Here is a 21,265-nt window from a genome sequence, read left to right as displayed (position 1 = left end):
GAAAAAAAAGGTTTTAGAATACAAGGCTTATATTTGTTTACTAAATACTAAACTGAGCATTATATTAGGGCAATTATATATGTGTGTGCACACGTGCAAGTATGAATATATTTGCACGGGCGAACAATTTTTATAAAAGGTCTTTCAAGGACCATTTTAAAATGGTATCTATATTCATACATGGTTTTTGAATCCGTTTAATATTATAATATATATTGTGACTTCTTGGTAGCAATTCTTCACATATTCGTGCAAATGTTATAAAGAATGGTTATTTTTTATGAATATTTTTAAATTTGGACAAAATTTGACTATAAATTTAATTGTAGCCTAAAATTTCAATTTCACTCGATATATTTTTATTGGATGTAAAAGTCATTAATGCTAGAATAAATGAGAAAGTCCCAAAAAAAAAAAAAAAAACGTTCCAATTGTTCAGTTTAGAAGGAACTCTACAGATTTTAATACCATCGTTGATCACTTACCAAACTTTAATGCTTTATCTCTTATTAAACTGATTCAGCTATGGGGTGGATATCATGAGTTCAAAGTGTTTAGGGGTCTAGAGAGGAAATAGTTTGACTTGCGGGGTTAACAGCATGTTGTAATTATCTCTCAAAATATATATATATATATATCTCTAAAGGATTTCCATGCTAACATTTAGCTTGAGTTGTCTTATCTACTTCTTGAAAATCTCAGAAACAACTGATCAAAAACAAGTAATTGCTCGTATACGGGGGAGGAGACAGAAGAAGGTACACTAACACCATTTGGCGACAGATAGAAAGGTAATCAATTAGGGCCTTATTCATATTTTTCTCTCAATTTCCCGGTATGCCCTCACTTTCTGTTCCTGCCGTGAGCTTGCTGGCCATCTTCCACCCACTGCAAACCAAGAAAAAGGTAATAATAAATTCATCCAACAAGATACTAAAAGGCATGTAAACAGGAAGACAGAAGGAGTTTCCCATATTTACCAGAACAAAACATCAGTCAACTTGGTATATGTCAATAAACTGTTCAACCAAATTCATCATGAAATTAGATTGTGGGTTCAAGAATCAAAATTGCTTCCCAAACAATATGAAGTTCAGATGGACCAACTTCTTATAATTTTTAATCAATTATCCAAATTTAACTCATCTCAACTATGGCCAATCGTAAAACGATGATCACAGAAAAGACCAACATTCAAGTTTAATTTCCAAAATATTCATATACATGCGCATGTATAGGCACTTTCTAAGGGCTGTGTTACACATGTCTTGATAATGGAGCACCTACATTATTTCCTTACAAATATGTTTTTGCAAAATGACAAAGTTTAGCTATAAAATAAGTTGTAGCCTAAGGCTATAACCTTAAACATTATTACATATTTTGAAAATTTAACTGTTGAATTTCATATTCATTACACTCTTAATACATATATAAAATTTTATGTTAATCAGATATTATTTACTATATAATCTATAAGTTCATATTTTATGCATAATTTTAAATTACAAAAACTTGCAATTTGAATAATTCATTGATAACATAGTTATAGATCTTTAATTTTCTAGAAATGGTGCAAGCATAAAGTATATAAGAAGAAGTCGTAAACAATGGTTGATTTGTCAAAATTCAATTCCAATAAAAAGATATTAAGTAAGGTTGCAACTTTAATCTACAACTAATTTTGTAGGTAAACTTTGTTCTTTGCAAACTTCAATTGCAATATAAGTATATGATGCCAACTTACTGAAGGGGATCATCTGTGCAGGTCGATGAACATGAATAATGCATACATTTTTTTTCCCCCCAGAGTTGTGTATTGCCCATAACAGGAGTGATTTGTGCTCTTTAATTCACATTTTCTTCCATCATGCAGAGTTATCAGAGGCATATCTAGATAACTCTACCACATCCAAAGCCAATCTTGTTTCACTTTCCAAAGGGTACTTTAAAGTTTCTTTGAAATTTTGTCTTTCTCTACTGTTTTAGCTTAATCATCAACCTCTCCCAAAACCCAGTTCAACTTAATTTCTCTCTACAGAACTTGTAGAAAACACAAATTAGAGAACTTTAATGGCAGATAGTTTTTCTCACAGGATACTATGAAACGACATTTCATCGGAAAGTAAGGACCTTTAAAGTTGAAACCGTGAAATGAGGAAGATTTGTTAGTTTGGAAGTGAGAATTTGATTTTATATCAAAACACAATTTACATGATTATGCATTTGAATGTGTCTATCAAATATTTGAGTAATATCATTTTTAATTGTATGATAAGTTTTTATTATCATGATAATTTCTTTAAGAGAATTAGAAATTTGAATAATAAAAACTTAAAAATTTTAGTTCTACTAAGATTTTAGGAAAATATAATACATAATAAAGTTAGGAATATGGACCACTTCAAAATAATAATAATAGCAATCAAAACTACCAAAAACAATAAAATTATATATTTGTAAACATAGAGATATAAAAATTATTTTTTTTAAATTGTTTAATTTTTAAGGATAACAAATTATCTACAATAAAATTTAAAAAATACATTGTATTTATACCACATCTCAAATATTCCCACGCATCATGTGAGTTTACAATTAATTACAATAATTTAAAAATTTGGCCTTTTCTTGAACGTCTTTGACAATTCTTGTGAGTATTAACTGTACGGCTTCATGTTGCCACACATTTAAGAGGAGATTCATCCAAACACTTTGTTCATCCGAAAGTGGGACAAAATTGCTTTTTGCCCCTTTCTGAAAAAAAATCCAGCATTTTGCCCTCTTTCTCAAACTAATTAGGGAAATACCCCTCTTTTGAAAATCGAGTTTCTGAAAATCGATTTAGATCCTATAGCGGCGTTTTTAAGGACCTTATAGTGACGTTTTAAAGACCTATAGTGACGTTTTGTAACTCGATTTTTATAAAGTCGAGTTATAGGTAAAAAAAAGAAAAAAAATTACATGTAACTCGACTTTATGAAAATCGAGTTATAAAACGTCACTATAGGTCCTTAAAACGTCACTATAGGGTCCTTAAAAACGCCGCTATAGGGCCTAAATCGATTTTTAAAAACTCGATTTTCAAAAGAGGGGCATTTCCCTAATTAGTTTGAGAAAGAGGGCAAAATGCTGGATTTTTTTTCAGAAAGGGGCAAAAAGCAATTTTCTCCTCCGAAATTGTATTAGATTGTTGCTGGAGAACATAGGCAATCACAAATCTTCGAATAGCCTTGTAGTATCCGAGAGATTGGATTTGCAGTTAATGATAGATTTTCCTCATTAGATTGCTGAGAAGGGAAAGAGGCTAGTGCAGCCTATTTGTTAAGATGAATTCTCGCTAATGTTTCACACTGTCGAGGGTTTATCATGACCATTTTAGAATCCGAAAACACTCTTTCAAATAGGCCAGTTAAAGGTTGTCTGATTGGATTAGGATGAGGTGGCAAAATTACGGTCTTTAGCTGAAGACAAGAAATTGAAGAGGACCTGAGCTTAACAAGTAGGATCCATAAGGATTTAATTTAGAACTCAAGGCACTGTTCATATGATTGAATTATAATCCAAAACAATAGACTAGTACTCCCTTTAGTCATAATACCACATGATATGTTAGAAATACTGAAATCAATAGTATTGTATTTTACACTAAAGAATGTACATGAGAGCCTTTATATAGGAGACATATGTATACAGTACAAGTAAGAGTGTTGTACAAGCATGTGTGCTATACAAGTGTGTGAGACCAGCTTGAGGTTGTCAACCAAATCACGAAAGCATCCCTTAGGATGTGACTTAGTGAATATATCTACAAGTTAATCTTAGGAGGAGATTGAGAAGAGCTTGAAAGCACTATGGACAAGATGATAATGGATAAAATGACAATCAATCTCGATGTGTTTAGTTCGTTCATGAAAGATTTCATTGTAAGTAATATGAATGGCACTCTAGTTGTCATAATAAAGAGGAATGGTAGAGGATGTAAACACATCTAAGTCTTTGAGAAGCTATCGTAGCCAAAGGAGCTCAGATGTGATATCAGCAAGGGCACGATATTCTACTTTAGTACTGGAGCGGCCAGCTGAGTTTGTTTCTTGCTTCGCCAAGAAATCATAGAAGAACTAAGAAGAAAGTAATAACTAGTGGTGGACCTGCGATTAGTGGGATCTCCTGCCCTATCAGCATCAAAAAATACATGGAGAATAAGAGGAGACTTAGCGAAGTAGAAAAGACCACGGAAGAGAGTACCGTTTAGGTATCGAAGAATGCGTAGAACAGCAGCATAATGAGTCGATCATGGAGTAGACAGATATTGGCTCACCTGGTGAACATCATAGGAAATGTCTGGACGAGTGACAGTGAGATAAATTAGGCTACTAACCAAGCGTCTGTAAAGGAAGGGATTAGACAATGGTTTTCCTCCTGAGGGAGTCAGATGCGTAGAGTTAGATGGGTATTAAGCTTAACTGGAGTATCAATAGTCATGTTTTCAGTAAGTCCAACTTGAGGCAAGAGTTCAGAGGCATACTTAGCTTGAGTAATATAAAGGTCATCTGTAGAATGAGTGATTTCAAGACCCAAGAATGTAGCTGAGATGTCCAAGATCTTTCATCTCAAACTGCTGACTAAGAAAATCCTTGAGTTCTTAAATGCCACTAAGGTCATCACCAGTTATGATCATATTATCCACATATAGGAGAAGTAAAAGAGTGCCTTTGTCAGTGTGACGAACAAATAAGGCGATTCATAATGACTGGCCATGTAACCTAAGCGAGAGATGGTAGAGTTGAATTTGGCAAACCAAACTTGTGGAACTTGTTTATGGCCCTAAAGTGCACGTCAAAAGTGACAAACCTTGTTTGATTTAACAGAGAGACCATGAGGAGGTTGCATATAAACTTCTTCACTTAAATCCTAATTAAGGAATGCATTTTTTACATCCATTTGAAAAAGGTCCCATTTACTGGTAGCAGCAACAGTTAAGAGGGTATGAATAGATAAGATACAAGCAACCGGAGTAAAGGGCTCTTCATAATCAATAGCATACTCCTGTGTAAAACCTTTTGTAACAAGACGAGCTTTGTAGCGCTCAATGGACCCATCAGAGCGAGTCTTAATATTATAGATCCATTTACAACCAACCACAAAATTTCCTAGGAGAGAGAGTCACCAAATCCTAAGTATGGTTTTTAGATAATACATCAAGTTCCTCTTTCATTGCAATTTGCCATAAAGGGTTAGTGGAAGCCTCACGATAGGTGTGAGGCTCGTGTAGTGTAACAATGATAGTTAAGTAAATGTGCATGAATGGATCTTACCCGAGTTGAGTGACGAGGTGGAATGTCTTGTGCAAAATCTTTAGGTGGAGCAGGAGCAGGGGACCCAAGCGCAGGGTTGGGTAGCTCGTCTTCGACCTGTTCATCTTCTACCTGTTCATTAAAGGGTGAACTGGAAAAGGAATCAAGGATATCTGGTGGTTGGATAGAGAAGTCTACAGGAGAATCAGGAGCAGTTACAGGAGGATAAGGAGTAGTTATAGAAGGAATATATGCCTCATTTGGAAAAAGATATAAGACAGAGGGGGAAGATAAGGAGGCACGGAAGTGAGAGAACTCGACAAATGAGCAATGTTCCCAAAAGACAACATTGCGGGAGATATGAAGACGATGAGAAACCAAATCATAACACTGATACCCCAAGAAAACAACAAAGCCTTGACCGAGGCTCAAGTTTTTTATGCTCATATGGCTGAAGAAGAACAAAACAAGCAGAACCGAAGGAACGAAGGTGATGATAGTCTAGAGGTGACCTAAAAAGGCGCTCATATGGAGTTTGATTTTGGATAACAAGACTTGGAATGCGATTACTAGCATAAACAGCATGAAGAGCAGCTTTGCCCCCAAAAAGGAGCAGGAACCTTGGCAGAGAGAAGGAGAGCAAGAACAGTATCAAGAATATGATGAAGTTTTCGTTCGGCTCTACCATTTTGTTGAGAGGTATCTGGACAAGTTAGTTGATGAATAGTGCCATAGGAATGCAAAACAGCTTGAAAAGTATATTGAGTATATTCAAGAGCATTATCAAATCGAAAATTTTTGATGCGTTTGGAAAACTGAGTTTCAACTATTTTTGCAAAATTGGAATATACTTGCAATGATTTAGAATGATGTTTCATATTAAAAATCAAGCTATAGCGAGAGTAATCATTAACAAAGACAACAAAATATCGAGACCCACCAATACTAGAGATAGAGGAAGGCTCCCAAATATCAGAATGAATAAGGTCAAAGATATCAGTGGATATTGATTCACTAGTATTGAAAGGCAAAGCTGGTTGTTTTCCTAACTGACATGAAACACAATCAAAATTTTCTGTAGACACTGAACCTAACAAATCTCTAGAAGCCAATTGTTGTACCCAAGAGGAAGATACATGACCAAGTCGAGCATGCCAAAGTGCAAGGGAAGGAATTGAAGAAACTGCAGCAGCTGCAGCAATAAAAACAGGAGCAACAAGTGGAAGACGAAGGTTGTCCACGGGAGGCATACGCCCAACTTTGGGACCGGTCCTAAGCTCCTGTCCCGTCCTTAAATCCTATATAATACACCAAGAATAATAAAAGATAATGTGATAACCCAACTCAACTAATTGTCGCACAGAAAATAAATTGTAAGAAATGTCAGGAACATTAAAGATCTCAGGAACTGAGAGGTTGGAGGTCAAAATGGAACCTATATTATGACCAGATATTGTGGAACCATTTGCCGTGTGAATATTAAGAGGGTGTGATGCAGGTTTAAGGTCTAAAAAATAAGAACGAGTGAGGTGTCATGTGATTGCAACAAACAAAATCCATAAGCCAAGAGGTAGGAGACATACCAGATAAAGCTGAGAGAAAAGAGGAATAAGATGCATAACTAACCATACGAATGACATTATCGATGATGCTTATAAGGTCATCTCTGGAAATGGTAAAAGTGGATCCAAAAGACTGAGACTGTGTAGAGACGGGAGCCAATGGTTGGACACTTTTAGTGTTGGCAACAGTAGTAGCAGAAATTGAAACAATTGATTTGTTGCAATAGTAGCAAGTCTCAATATTGTGGCCAAAACATTTGCAAAAATTGTAAAAACGTTTGCTAAGTTGTCAGCAATGATTATTGCAACAAAAAGAAGATCTGTCCTTATTTATCATTTAAAAGAAAAACATGCAAAAATGGACTATAAAAATGAAATCTACGTAAAAAATTGGGTAAGGAGTACCTGGACTGCAAAAAGTCAATGGTCAAAATCTTCAACGGTCAACTGTTACAAAAGTCAATGATGACGTAAGCAGAATGACGTCAGCAGATGAGTCAGGTAGGGTTGAGTCAGGTGATGACATCACGAATGACGTCAGTGAGAGTCCTAGTGGCGCGTGATCAGGACGCGCTGAGCTTCTCCAATGCGTGAGGGCACGTGACCTATAGATGCAGCGTGTGGGAGCGCGTGAGGAACAACCCAGATGTGCAGTGGTGCGCGGGAGGTGCGTGGGGAGCGTGCGCTGTTAATCAAAACCTTTGAGTGCCGCGTGGGTGCAAGTGCAGTCTCCGATGGCTTCGAGGCTTCCACGAATGTGTTGATCGGTGCAAGATGATCTCAATGGTACCTTCACAAACTTAATCGGAGCAATATTTGAGGCGGTGATGCAATGGGCAGTGGTCTTTGTAGTATGAAACTCCTCAACGATGGCGGCTGCAGGTCCGGAACTTAAAGACGACGGTTGGAAGACGTCGGAGGTTCAATGGCGAAAAGCTGCAGCGACTACTGTGATGGCGGAAGCGATATTGAGAATGGAGTCACACCAATAAAGACAAGATTGCTAAGAAAAGGTTAGAGTATTAACTCTGATACCATGTTAGAAATACTGAAATCAATAGTATTGTATTTTACACTAAAGAATATACATGAGAGCCTTTATATAGGAAGCATATGTGTGCAATACAAGTAAAAGTATAGTATAAGCATGTATGCTATACAAGTAATCTAGGTAGATCTAAAGCTCACAACACTATACATGTTAACAATATATACATAGGCAAATGTGATCATCAAAGATAATTCAGGCTAAGTCGGATGTCCTTTGCATTTTTTGGGGTAATAAAACTGCTATACAATGCCTTACTTGGACGTGGGATAAATGAAGAATATTATATATGAAGGTGTCTGATGATCTTATTAAGAATCCAAGCTGATTGAGGATGAGCCTCCACAAGAAGTAGCCCTCATTGTCTGAATCTGAAGTACCTGCCAGACTTCTGACCCAAGGTCTGGCCTGCATTTCCTGTACATTTCACAACACTTCAATGCCAAGCGACCCAATTGTTCAGCCTGCACGAATGGCCAGTCTCCAGCCAAAGGATCCAAGAGAGCTTTCAAATTTCCTGTATTTATGGCATATTCCACTCCGTTTTTTATCCCAAAGGCTGGTCTCCCAGTCAACAGTTGTAACAATATGATCCCAAAAGAATAAACATCTGATTTTATAGTGAGCACTCCTGTGTGAATGAACTCGGGATCCATATAAGCAAGAGTGCCCTTCTGGATAGTTCTATGACACAATGTTGTGTCGCTAGAACTGTCACATAGTATACGAGAGATTCCAAAGTCACTAAGCTTGCCAATGAAGGAAGCATCAAGGAGAATATTGGAGGGTTTCAAATCAGCATGTACTATGTTGTGGGAGTGAAGAAAGACAAGGACAGAGCACAATTCAGTGGCAAGCCGTATCCGAGTTTGCCATGACAGTGGTGGAGTATTGTTTTTACAGTTGAGTCGATCTTCAAGGCTCCCATTGGGAAGAAGCTCATAGATGAGAGCGTGAACTTCTGGGCAAGATCCAATGAGTTTTACAAGATTGGGATGCTTCAACTTACTCAACACATTAACCTGATTATTTACAATGTGAAACTTGTAAGCAAATTGTTGAATGTTTCAAATTATCAACTACTGAATAAACTATTGAGATTTGAGACACACAGTCACAGGATCATAGAAAAATGAGTTTTTTCTACGTCTATTGTGACAGAAAACTTAATTATAAGGAACCTTATTTGCAACAATTTTCATTATGTTTATCTTTATTAAAATACTGGTTAAATAGTTAACTTTATTATTTCTTAATAGTTAAATTTTTAAAACAAGTGGTTATTTATTATGGTATGAAAGTAGAAGATTATAAATATTCGAATCTTGTCCAGAAAATTCTATTAAGTCTACTTCCAACAATTTTATTTATTTTCAGCTCCTCAGTTTTGTCACATTCTAAATACATGCTATCCACCTACATGATTGTGAATCAATACTATTATAATGAAAACAAATTATATATATATATATATATACCGGTGCAAGAATGAAATTAATTATACCTAAATTTCTCGAGAGATATTTTGATGAAAAAAAATGCCCTGTGTTCAAATATACAGCAAAAATAAATAAATACATCATATATCCTAATCCCATACTCAATTTCATTATACTTCAAGTATTTGCTAGAGCCATGAAAGTGAGAACTACTGACTAAATAGTGAAGATTAGAGATTGTTAGGGTTTGGGTTTAGGTGGGCAAATTGTGAGTGAGTTTCTTGTATTGAGTCTTAGAAGTGCGTATTCATAGACAAGATTTTTGACCAAATGCTGGAATTCACTATATATGCAAGTTTCATGTTTTCAACAGCTTTTGATAGCTATCCAATCGATGAAATAGGACAGTTTTCTATAGATTAGACTAGGAGATTCTAGATTTGTGTATTTAGCTCAACAAGTGATAGAATTTCGTGTGTGCAAGCTAGAGGTACTTAAGAAAACCCTTGTACATGTGATAAATACTTTTGGAGATCTACTGATTAAGAATCTAAAGGTACTGTGCCTCTGCTATCAAAAGCCCCTACGGGTGATTGAAGTGAAGCATATTCAGCAAATGTGGTGATCTCAGGGACTGTTTGGCACTATTGTTTAAACAATAGTTTTTAGTATTTAAAAAAAAAAAAAAAAAAAAACACTTCTGACACATTTTTCTATAACACTCAAACACGTATTTTCAAAATATTGAAAATTGAACAACAATACTTAAATACTGTTACCAAACGAGTCCTAAAGTTGCTGTAATCCCAATATTCTCAAGTACTAGACCAAAATCTTTGAGTACTTGAAGTCGTAAATAGGAGATCCAAGTGCAACACATCTTGATAATTGAATAAGTTTTTGGATTCGAAGTTGCTTTGGATAATGTTAGTAAATTTTACTAGGAATATTTTTATTCAATTTGTAAAATTCTATCTTAATAGTAGATGTGTTTTGGCATTATGGGATGCTAGGTTAAAGCCCTCAGTGTTTTTATTTTGAAATCTATATTCTATTAGTTTTTCCTAGGTCACCATAATATTGTTGTTTTTCGTATTTTTTGTTGTTTTTATTCTTACACAAGACTGGTGATTGTTTGACACTAAGGACATTCACAATTGGATTGAGTATATATTTGGATTTAAAACTTGATTAACAGGGTCTAAAACCAATAAAGAAAATAACCAACAAGACTGAATATACGCATATGTAAAAATCAAGACAGTATAATACATTTGGGCATCTATTCGTATAGAACTGAAATGCATCAAATATGCCAATTGCACTCAAGCAAACAGTGGGTTAGTGATTTAAATATTTTACATTTATTTAATCAAGCCATTTAACTAAATATCAATGTGAACAACAATAACTAAACCTTAGTTTTAAAATTTTTAGAGTTAGATTATGGATTCTCATCAACAAACTAAAGGTTCCATGTATTTTTTTTTTTTCCCATCATTCTATTAAATTTGAAGTCATACTAATTATTGTAACTTTTTTTTTGTTGATATGTTATTTCTTACTACCTATAAAAAGTACTAAAATAGAGAAACTTCTACTATTAAATTGGTAATGTTTAAACCATCATACCTCCTGATGAAATTCAAAGGGCCCTTGTGAACTTCCGGTATGTAAGACTTTTATAGCTACCTGGGTGCAACGCAGGAAACACTTAAAGATGTTCCCATATCCTCCTTGTCCAATTATTAGGGATGGATCAAAGTTTCGCGTTGCTTCTTTTATCTCTGAGACCGAGAACTCACTGAAGAATTGAGGCATGCATGTGCATGAGGCCACTACTCCTTGCTTTCTTCTCAGCTCTTCAACTTCTTTCAGTGCAGTGTCACGTTCCATTTGCATCTCATCCCTTTCTCTTTTATAAATTTGTGATAGTTCCAAAATAGGCATAATTCTCATCTCCAACCCCTTTACAGATTGATGAGATTCTTTCACTTGGCTCTCAAATAATGATCTTTGATTTTGGGAAATCTGGAGTTCTCTCATGACTTGGTCTCTCTCATGCTTCACCTTTTCAAGTTCTGCTCTCTCTTTTGCTAGTACTTTCTCCATTTCTTTTTTGCATTTCAAATCCTCAGCGTATAAACTTTCTGATTTTTTAACCTGTAAATTGAATTAATAATTCACAATTTAATGTTTTGGGTTTTCACTTGTTGATCTATCTACAATATATAGAACAACTTTAAAAGTTAAATTTAATATACCTGATAAATCACTATAAAGTTAAGAAAAAATCACTAAATATATGTGGAGATTGATTAAAACACTTCAATCACTGGAAAAATCAGCTACCTAATTGAGAAAATGTTAAAAAATGGTTATTTGCAAGTGTTTGGGTGGTCAATTTTGGATCCGAGTTGGGACAGCAAGTTCTTCATAAGGAGATTAATTAATGTCATGCAGGCATTTGTCCATTAAAAAAAAAAAAAAAAGTGAATCATAAAATGACTTTTAAAGTGCTCATTTAAACATAGTTTAAAGAAGTAAAATCTTTGAGACTAACATAAAAAAGAAATTGTACATTTTATGAGTTTATATACTCATGAGTGCGAGTCCATATGGACTGCCCATATTAAATAAATTTATATTATTTTATTGAAGTGTTTGTTTTTGTTTTGTTTTGTTTATTTATTTATTTTATTTTATTTTTTAAATTCTTGAACATTATATCTGTTCATGTTGCAACTTCTTTGAAATAGTGTTAGTGTGTTTATTATAGTGAGTCCCTCATTCCATTTAGGTAGCTTTTACCTGGGATTAATTTTCATGCATAGAGTCTAAGAAAGAGAAAGAGACAGTTTTGCTCGCCAAGTGTTCAGATTATTTGTGCTTCTTCCTTGTTTGGTGTGATCATTGTATTCTGAGAAACAGGAGAAACTCAATTTAAAGCACCATTGAAGAAATAATGTAAGGGCTAAATCCATGTTAATGAGATATTGTTAAACACTAGACTTGATCAAATTTACATTTATCATTCTACATTCATTTAATCTGTGAGTATATTTAATTGTTCTTAATTATTTTATGCATCACAAGATTTACTTTCTTTGTGTGTTTTTGGTTATAGAATCTGCATGTTCTTATTGTTTACATAATTACATAAATAAATGAATTTTTGCAATATATCCAACAGAAAACGTGAAAGAAGTTGCACTTGCACTAATAAGTAATTAGGACTTTACCTTGTGTATAGCCTCATTTGCATCTCTTTCTGCTTTCCTACATTTGAGTGTCGCTTGGAATGCTTCTTTCTTAGCACTTTCAGCCTCTGCCATCACTTGTTGAAGTTGATTATAAAGAGTACGGCATATATCTCCATCCTGAATCCACTAAGATAATTAGTGCGCTAAACACAACTTTCAAAAATCTGAACTCAAAAATCTATACATCTGCATAACTCATGACACACACACACACACAGAGCCCAGATGAAAAGATTTTGAACGTACCACTGTACCATGAGCTCCACTAATAGTCTCATCAGTAATCATGTTTGGTTTGGGTTGCAGTGATAAAGGTAAGACTCCTACAGTAGAAGAGCGAGTTAAAGGACTCCTTATCCTTAGTGACCCATTGCATTCATCAGCACACCTTTCTCCATCCAACTCGTTTATTAGAGCAACAGAAACATCTCCATCAGTGACACTTCCTTGGATATAGTCACTAGCGTTTGGAGTTCTTTCTTCTGGCAATGAAGATTCAGCCTTCACATCAGCTCCATTCAATAAGCTACCCTCCCTATTTTGATAGACGATGCTTGCATCAATGAAATTGTTGGATTTGAAGGTTACTTGAGTGAAGAAAAAATAAGGCATATTTTAGTTTAGTTTACTTGCAATAGTAGTAGTAGTGATTTAAAATCTAGAACTTCAACTTTTTTTTTTATTGGTTTTTCAGGATTTTAAATATCCTAGATAAAGAATGTGTGTAAGATAATCAAATATTAATAACTATCTTATTTATGAAAATTTTAAATTTAATTTTTTTTTAAAATTTTAAAATGTACAAAAATCATGAGTTTATGGGTGATTTAATTTATTTAATTTTTTTTTTTTTGTGTGGGGGGGGGGGGGGGCATTGGAGTGGGGTAATATTATTGATGATGATTGGTTGCTAATAGTGATTTTTGGGTTTCTAAAGTTTATGTGCAGTAGTACTATGTTCAATTTCTTAAATTTTTGTGGAAAATTGTTTGTGTACATATAGGTACTATAAAAATATACTCCCTCTATCCTAGTTTTTTATCCTGTTTGAAAAGTCAAATTTTTTAAGGGAACATTATTTATTGTCTTGTCTACCTTTTAAAAAATGTATAAGTTTCTAAAACTACCCTTAAAAAAATTTATTAAAAAATTGAATTAGTAAATTAATAGGGGTATAATAGGAATATTAGTAAATTAATGACTTGTATTTTTAGAAACAGAACAATATTTTGGAACATTTCAAAATGAAATAGAGCACAAAAAAAGTGAGATAGAGGGAGTATATATATATATATATATATAAATAGAGAGAGAGAGAGAGAGAGAGAGAGAGAGAGAGAGAGAGAGAGAGAGAGAGAGAGAGAGAGAATTAAAGAAAATTTGTAGAAAAAATTTTTATGGAGAAACTAGGAAAATTGTTTTTATACATACATACATACATACATATATATATATATATATTTGCAAAACTATCTTATTAAAAAAAAAAAAAGCTTCTTTTATTTTTGGTGCTTAGATCTTTCTTTTGTTAGGGTTATTTTTTAAAAATGATCATTTTCATAATATTTTAATATAAATTATTATTAGATGAAAAAACACATTCTCAAGCGATATAACCAAACGCAATTTTAATAATAAATGTCAAGCAAACCTCGTGCGAATTAGATGCCCTTTACAAATGAATTGTATGTGACAATATGCAGGTGCTTCTTGGCGGACATATATGGCTTTCTTAGATTTGAGGTCCTTCAATTTTCTGCAAGTTAAGTTGTGGGGTAAGCAATTTCCTTATATAAATACATTTACAAGTTTCAATAAGTAGATCATTCTGCAAGATTGATTTATTTTGATTAAAAACAGTTGACTAAATTGGGGAATAATAAACCACACCTGGTAGAATTTGAATCATTCAAAAAAAAAAAAAAAACACACACACACACACACACACACAAAATAATGGAACCATATTCCTACAAATCACAAATGAGGATTTGAAAAGATATTAATTTACTTGCTATCAGAATCCAATAGATAGATGCCACCATGTAATTAGAGGAAAATTTTAAATTCTTAAAGATTAAATTCTACAAATATTCTAGTATTAAATTATAGCCGGCCAGTTTTTTAGACAATAGAATAGATCAGTATTGAGAAAATCCATTATATTTTGGAAACATGCATCCACTCTCTCACATGAGGGTGGACCTCACATGTGAGAGAAATATATGACTTTCTTAGATTTAAGGTCCTTCAATTTTCTCCAACTTAAGCTGTAGGGTAAGCAATCTCCTTATATAAATACATATGCAAGTTTCAATAAGTAGACCATTATGCAAGATTGACTTATTTTGATTAAAAACATTTAACTAAATTGGGGAATAATAAACCACACCCGGTAGACTTTGAATCATTCAAAAAAAAACACACACACACACACACAAAAATAATGGAACCATATTCCTACAAATCACAATGAGGATTTGAAAAGATATTAATTTACTTGTTCTCATAATCAAATAGATAGATACCACAATGTAATTAGAAGAAAATTTTAAATTCATAGGGATTAAATTCTACAAAAATTCCAGCATTAAATTATAGCCACTTTTTTCGACAATAGAATAGATCAGTATTGAGAAAATCTGTTATGTTTCAAAAACATGTATCTTCTCTCTTACATAAGGGTGGACTCCATGTGTGTGGAGTCTATCCTTATGTGAGGGAGAAGATTCATGTTTTCGAAACATGGTACACTCTTCCATCAGTATTACGTACAAACATTAATTTTGATAGAACATTTTTTGTCTTTGTTCTTTTTCTTCTTCATAGATATTTTTCAAACCGATAAATACCTTGAATAGTTCTTGTCGGCTGCTGCTCCCATAACAAGCTTCTTGATTCCATGCTTCGAGATGAGATCCACAATTCCCTTTTCAATGCTTTCCATTGCAGTATGTTCTACCCCTACTTGCACCTAAATTTGAATGCCATCGTCCCCAAAATAAATCAAAAAATTCAATCCGTCATTTTAAAAGGATTTTTTTTTTTTTTTAAATTTTAAAGATTTTTAAATCATCAATCCCAAAAGTTGGAAGTAAACTACTATAACCCATCATGCACAATATCAAATGACTGGTCATAATAAGCCATGGTATCCTTTAGAAAAAAAAACATCATGTCCTCGATTCAAGAAATAGTTTTTTTACTTAATAAAAAAAACAAAAAAGGAAACACATCAAGATCAATTTGCTGCAGAAATATAGCCAAAATGGGACATAAGAAGTTGTACCCCTATTTGGCGGCAGATAAGAAGGTAGCGATTCAGGGTCTTTAGCATATTTTCCATTTCAGTTTTCCTGTGAGCCTTGACTTGTTCTTCTTCCAGTGAGCTTGCTGGAAATCTTGTACCCACTGCAAATCAAGTTAAACATTAATCTCAATGATTAGAAATCAACTACAACACCATTTTACACATTCCCAACAAATCTCAAATTGTAAACACACGTATTCATGAAAATATAGAAATTTATATATGGCTAAATTTTTATGCGGTCTGACTTACTCAATGGGATTGTTTGTGAAGGCTGAAGAACGTGAAGGAGGCAAATCTTCTTCCCTTTCGATTTCTGCAATGCCCATGCTATGGTCAATATGCTCTCCTTCACGATATCTCCCACAGCAACATATATTATCTCTTCGGTTATACGTGGCGCCACTGGTAGCTCTTTTATCTCTTGGCCATATGCCTCAACCATTGGAGCCCTGAAGTGATGAGACCCAATTTGGGAGCTTGCAGGCATAGGACTCACCACAGCCATGACGAGAAATATTGATGGAAAAGTCAATGATTATTGTACGGAACTAGCAGCGGTTTCTTCGCATGGACACAGTACTATACACTTTCTCTAAAACTCTCTATTTCCAATACCCAATCCAACTTCTTTCTCTTCTCTCTCTCTCTTTATCAAAATCACAACAACCCACTCCAACTTTCTATCCTAGATTCAAAAATAAAAATAAAAAACAAAAACTTTCTATCTTTAGATTCAAAACTTTTCAAAGAACTTGTAACTAGCAATCTCAAAAAACAGGAAAACCCTTTTTAGCTTCATGAATTGAAAAATCTGATGGCTTTACAAGAACTTAAGAAAGAACGCCAACAATTAAAACAAGGACATTCAAAGGAATCACGAAAAGGTCAGTTGGAAAAGCCTTTAGGATACCGTGGATCCGAGGTATCTGATTGGCAATGAAAGAGAATGCTTGTCTTAAAGCGAGAATGAGTTATATATAAAAACAAAGAACTTCTTTCAGAAAGCCGATAATCTTTTTATTTTTTTATCCTTAAAAAAAGAGAAAAAGAAATAAGAAAATTCAACCTCTACGGTTCTACCCTAAAGAAGCAATTAAGAAGGTTTTTACTGGGAAGTTGAAACTTGGAAAGTATATGGTATATAGATGCACATATTCTCCCATGTTTTACATCGTCAAACCTACCTAGCTTCATAAGATGACTGCATGTGTGACGTGTCACTGACTTTCTCTCTCTCTTTTAAATCAAAGTATAGAAATGAGACCGCGTGGTCATCCATATCACGCATCATTTGTTGTATACATATATAGATGGACCTTCGTGAAAGTTCAGACCGGCTCAGATGTGGATGACATATATATGCATATCCCCTCCAGGGCTCCCCCACATGCCCTATTATATTTATATATTCTGCGATCGAGCGCTCTGTGGTGCGTGCATGTATCATTAAATCATTTGTTACTGCTGTCATAGCTCACACGCATTTTGGAGACACTGTTTGCCCTTAATCTCGTGCGTGGCACGCATTTGCCCTATCTGTTGTTCCACACCAAGCAGCCTGTGTCTTCCTAGGTGGTGAGCGGTTTGAAACTTTTTAGTGACTTAACCAAGAGTTTTTCTTCTAAGCTTACACGCGTGTCTATTCACATATGTATATATTAGTCGTTAACCTGTGTAATATATAAAAATAGTTACTGAATGAAGTTAAGGAAAAATAATAATTATTTTTGAGTTAGAGTAGTAAGCAAAAATGCATAAAATTTTTTAAAAAAAAATATTGAAAGAAATAACACAAAATTTTATTAGTTAGGAAAAAGGAAACAATTTTATTTTATTTATTAGTTTTTTGTGGGAAAAAAAGAAACAGAATGATGTGTCTCTAGTTTAGTTTGGGTTGTATATATAGGTATATATAAGATAGATTGTAATATATATGTTGAAAAATACCTATTAGCTAAAAATGTGCCTATTGAATGAAAATGTGTCTATTGATTGAAAATATGCCTATTGGCCAAAAATACGCATATTGAATGAAAATGTGCCAATAAAAAAGTGTTTATTGAAATGTCATAATCCTTCATATTGGATATAAGAAAATGTGCTTATTGGCCAAAAATGTGCCTATTGAATGAAAATATGCTTATTGGTAAAAAATGTGTCTGTTAAATTCAATCCGTCATTTTAAAAGGATTTTTTTTTTTTTTTTAAATTTTAAAGATTTTTAAATCATCAATCCCAAAAGTTGGAAGTAAACTACTATAACCCATCATGCACAATATCAAATGACTGGTCATAATAAGCCATGGTATCCTTTAGAAAAAAAAACATCATGTCCTCGATTCAAGAAATAGTTTTTTTACTTAATAAAAAAAACAAAAAAGGAAACACATCAAGATCAATTTGCTGCAGAAATATAGCCAAAATGGGACATAAGAAGTTGTACCCCTATTTGGCGGCAGATAAGAAGGTAGCGATTCAGGGTCTTTAGCATATTTTCCATTTCAGTTTTCCTGTGAGCCTTGACTTGTTCTTCTTCCAGTGAGCTTGCTGGAAATCTTGTACCCACTGCAAATCAAGTTAAACATTAATCTCAATGATTAGAAATCAACTACAACACCATTTTACACATTCCCAACAAATCTCAAATTGTAAACACACGTATTCATGAAAATATAGAAATTTATATATGGCTAAATTTTTATGCGGTCTGACTTACTCAATGGGATTGTTTGTGAAGGCTGAAGAACGTGAAGGAGGCAAATCTTCTTCCCTTTCGATTTCTGCAATGCCCATGCTATGGTCAATATGCTCTCCTTCACGATATCTCCCACAGCAACATATATTATCTCTTCGGTTATACGTGGCGCCACTGGTAGCTCTTTTATCTCTTGGCCATATGCCTCAACCATTGGAGCCCTGAAGTGATGAGACCCAATTTGGGAGCTTGCAGGCATAGGACTCACCACAGCCATGACGAGAAATATTGATGGAAAAGTCAATGATTATTGTACGGAACTAGCAGCGGTTTCTTCGCATGGACACAGTACTATACACTTTCTCTAAAACTCTCTATTTCCAATACCCAATCCAACTTCTTTCTCTTCTCTCTCTCTCTTTATCAAAATCACAACAACCCACTCCAACTTTCTATCCTAGATTCAAAAATAAAAATAAAAAACAAAAACTTTCTATCTTTAGATTCAAAACTTTTCAAAGAACTTGTAACTAGCAATCTCAAAAAACAGGAAAACCCTTTTTAGCTTCATGAATTGAAAAATCTGATGGCTTTACAAGAACTTAAGAAAGAACGCCAACAATTAAAACAAGGACATTCAAAGGAATCACGAAAAGGTCAGTTGGAAAAGCCTTTAGGATACCGTGGATCCGAGGTATCTGATTGGCAATGAAAGAGAATGCTTGTCTTAAAGCGAGAATGAGTTATATATAAAAACAAAGAACTTCTTTCAGAAAGCCGATAATCTTTTTATTTTTTTATCCTTAAAAAAAGAGAAAAAGAAATAAGAAAATTCAACCTCTACGGTTCTACCCTAAAGAAGCAATTAAGAAGGTTTTTACTGGGAAGTTGAAACTTGGAAAGTATATGGTATATAGATGCACATATTCTCCCATGTTTTACATCGTCAAACCTACCTAGCTTCATAAGATGACTGCATGTGTGACGTGTCACTGACTTTCTCTCTCTCTTTTAAATCAAAGTATAGAAATGAGACCGCGTGGTCATCCATATCACGCATCATTTGTTGTATACATATATAGATGGACCTTCGTGAAAGTTCAGACCGGCTCAGATGTGGATGACATATATATGCATATCCCCTCCAGGGCTCCCCCACATGCCCTATTATATTTATATATTCTGCGATCGAGCGCTCTGTGGTGCGTGCATGTATCATTAAATCATTTGTTACTGCTGTCATAGCTCACACGCATTTTGGAGACACTGTTTGCCCTTAATCTCGTGCGTGGCACGCATTTGCCCTATCTGTTGTTCCACACCAAGCAGCCTGTGTCTTCCTAGGTGGTGAGCGGTTTGAAACTTTTTAGTGACTTAACCAAGAGTTTTTCTTCTAAGCTTACACGCGTGTCTATTCACATATGTATATATTAGTCGTTAACCTGTGTAATATATAAAAATAGTTACTGAATGAAGTTAAGGAAAAATAATAATTATTTTTGAGTTAGAGTAGTAAGCAAAAATGCATAAAATTTTTTAAAAAAAAATATTGAAAGAAATAACACAAAATTTTATTAGTTAGGAAAAAGGAAACAATTTTATTTTATTTATTAGTTTTTTGTGGGAAAAAAAGAAACAGAATGATGTGTCTCTAGTTTAGTTTGGGTTGTATATATAGGTATATATAAGATAGATTGTAATATATATGTTGAAAAATACCTATTAGCTAAAAATGTGCCTATTGAATGAAAATGTGTCTATTGATTGAAAATATGCCTATTGGCCAAAAATACGCATATTGAATGAAAATGTGCCAATAAAAAAGTGTTTATTGAAATGTCATAATCCTTCATATTGGATATAAGAAAATGTGCTTATTGGCCAAAAATGTGCCTATTGAATGAAAATATGCTTATTGGTAAAAAATGTGTCTGTTGAATGAAAATGTATCTACCAAAACGTGTCTATTGAAATGTTACAATCCTTTATATTGGATATAGTGATATACTAAAAGGTGTTTATTGATCGGGAATGTGCTTATTGGCCGAAATAGTGTCCATTGAATGAAAATGTGCCTATTGACCGAAAAGATGTCTATTGGCAAAAAATGTGCATATTGAATGAAAATGTGTCTATTGACCGAAAAGTGTTGTGTCTCTAGTTTAATTTGTGTTATATATATATATATATATATATATTTATATATGTTGTAATATATATAATAAAAAGTGTATATTGGCTAAAAATGAGTCTATTGAATGAAAAGGTGTCTACCAAAAGGTGTTTATTGAAAGATCATAACTCTTTATATTGGATATGTTAAAATGTGCCTATCGATTGAAAATGTGTCTATTTAATGAAAAGGTGTTTACCAAAATATATTTATTGAAATGTTATAACTTTTCATATTGGATATACCAAAAGGTGCATATTGACCAAAAATATGCTTATTGGCCGAAAATGTGCCTATTAAAAAAATGAAAAGTCACAACTGTTCAGTGTTTTTAAATGTATATGTGATATTAATTTATGTAGTTGTGTGATGCAATAAAGAGCAATCAATAAAAAATCAAACATTTCGACTATTAATTATTATATAGATATAGATATGTAATATCATTAAAATCGTGACTCAAGTTAAACTCATG

The 21,265-nt window shown here is 33.7% G+C and overlaps 3 protein-coding genes across 3 annotated transcripts; all 3 read right to left on the bottom strand.

The window, feature by feature from the left end:
* Positions 1-482: 482 nt before the first annotated feature.
* On the bottom strand, positions 483-7,805 carry LOC112004527 (uncharacterized). The gene is made up of 3 exons (XM_065769448.1): positions 7,265-7,805; positions 5,319-6,595; positions 483-888 (listed from the first exon to the last, which is right to left on the bottom strand). The coding sequence occupies exons 2-3, from the start codon at positions 5,742-5,744 to the stop codon at positions 844-846; spliced, it is 471 nt and encodes a 156-aa protein (XP_065625520.1). The 5' UTR covers positions 5,745-6,595; positions 7,265-7,805; the 3' UTR covers positions 483-843.
* A 226-nt stretch (positions 7,806-8,031) lies between these two features.
* On the bottom strand, positions 8,032-17,008 carry LOC112004539 (U-box domain-containing protein 33). Its single transcript, XM_024036785.2, has 8 exons — positions 16,172-17,008; positions 15,899-16,020; positions 15,462-15,583; positions 14,261-14,365; positions 12,856-13,144; positions 12,589-12,726; positions 10,979-11,509; positions 8,032-8,929 (listed from the first exon to the last, which is right to left on the bottom strand). Exons 1-8 carry the CDS (start codon positions 16,425-16,427, stop codon positions 8,219-8,221), a joined length of 2,274 nt encoding a protein of 757 aa, XP_023892553.1. The 5' UTR covers positions 16,428-17,008; the 3' UTR covers positions 8,032-8,218.
* Positions 17,009-18,292: 1,284 nt separating this feature from the next.
* On the bottom strand, positions 18,293-19,654 carry LOC136065790 (U-box domain-containing protein 33-like). The gene is made up of 2 exons (XM_065769449.1): positions 18,639-19,654; positions 18,293-18,487 (listed from the first exon to the last, which is right to left on the bottom strand). The coding sequence occupies exons 1-2, from the start codon at positions 18,892-18,894 to the stop codon at positions 18,318-18,320; spliced, it is 426 nt and encodes a 141-aa protein (XP_065625521.1). The 5' UTR covers positions 18,895-19,654; the 3' UTR covers positions 18,293-18,317.
* Between the last annotated feature and the right edge of the window lie 1,611 nt (positions 19,655-21,265).

Source organism: Quercus suber, unplaced genomic scaffold, assembly GCF_002906115.3.
Source record: "Quercus suber isolate HL8 unplaced genomic scaffold, Cork oak 2.0 scaffold_1164, whole genome shotgun sequence".
Lineage (NCBI taxonomy): Eukaryota > Viridiplantae > Streptophyta > Magnoliopsida > Fagales > Fagaceae > Quercus > Quercus suber.
This window is presented reverse-complemented; position numbering and strand designations above follow the sequence as displayed.

Coding starts and splice junctions, on each gene's coding strand:
- LOC112004527 (XM_065769448.1), bottom strand. CDS start 5,744: ATGAGCATAAAAAACTTGAGCCTCGGTCAAGGCTTTGTTGTTTTCTTG. Junction 889..5,318: donor CACCTCGTCACTCAACTCGG/GTAAGATCCATT, acceptor CTTGGTTTGCAG/TGGGTGGAAGATGGCCAGCA.
- LOC112004539 (XM_024036785.2), bottom strand. CDS start 16,427: ATGGCTGTGGTGAGTCCTATGCCTGCAAGCTCCCAAATTGGGTCTCAT. Junction 16,021..16,171: donor TTCACAAACAATCCCATTGA/GTAAGTCAGACC, acceptor CTTGATTTGCAG/TGGGTACAAGATTTCCAGCA. Junction 11,510..12,588: donor CAAATGAGGCTATACACAAG/GTAAAGTCCTAA, acceptor TTCAATTTACAG/GTTAAAAAATCAGAAAGTTT.
- LOC136065790 (XM_065769449.1), bottom strand. CDS start 18,894: ATGGCTGTGGTGAGTCCTATGCCTGCAAGCTCCCAAATTGGGTCTCAT. Junction 18,488..18,638: donor TTCACAAACAATCCCATTGA/GTAAGTCAGACC, acceptor CTTGATTTGCAG/TGGGTACAAGATTTCCAGCA.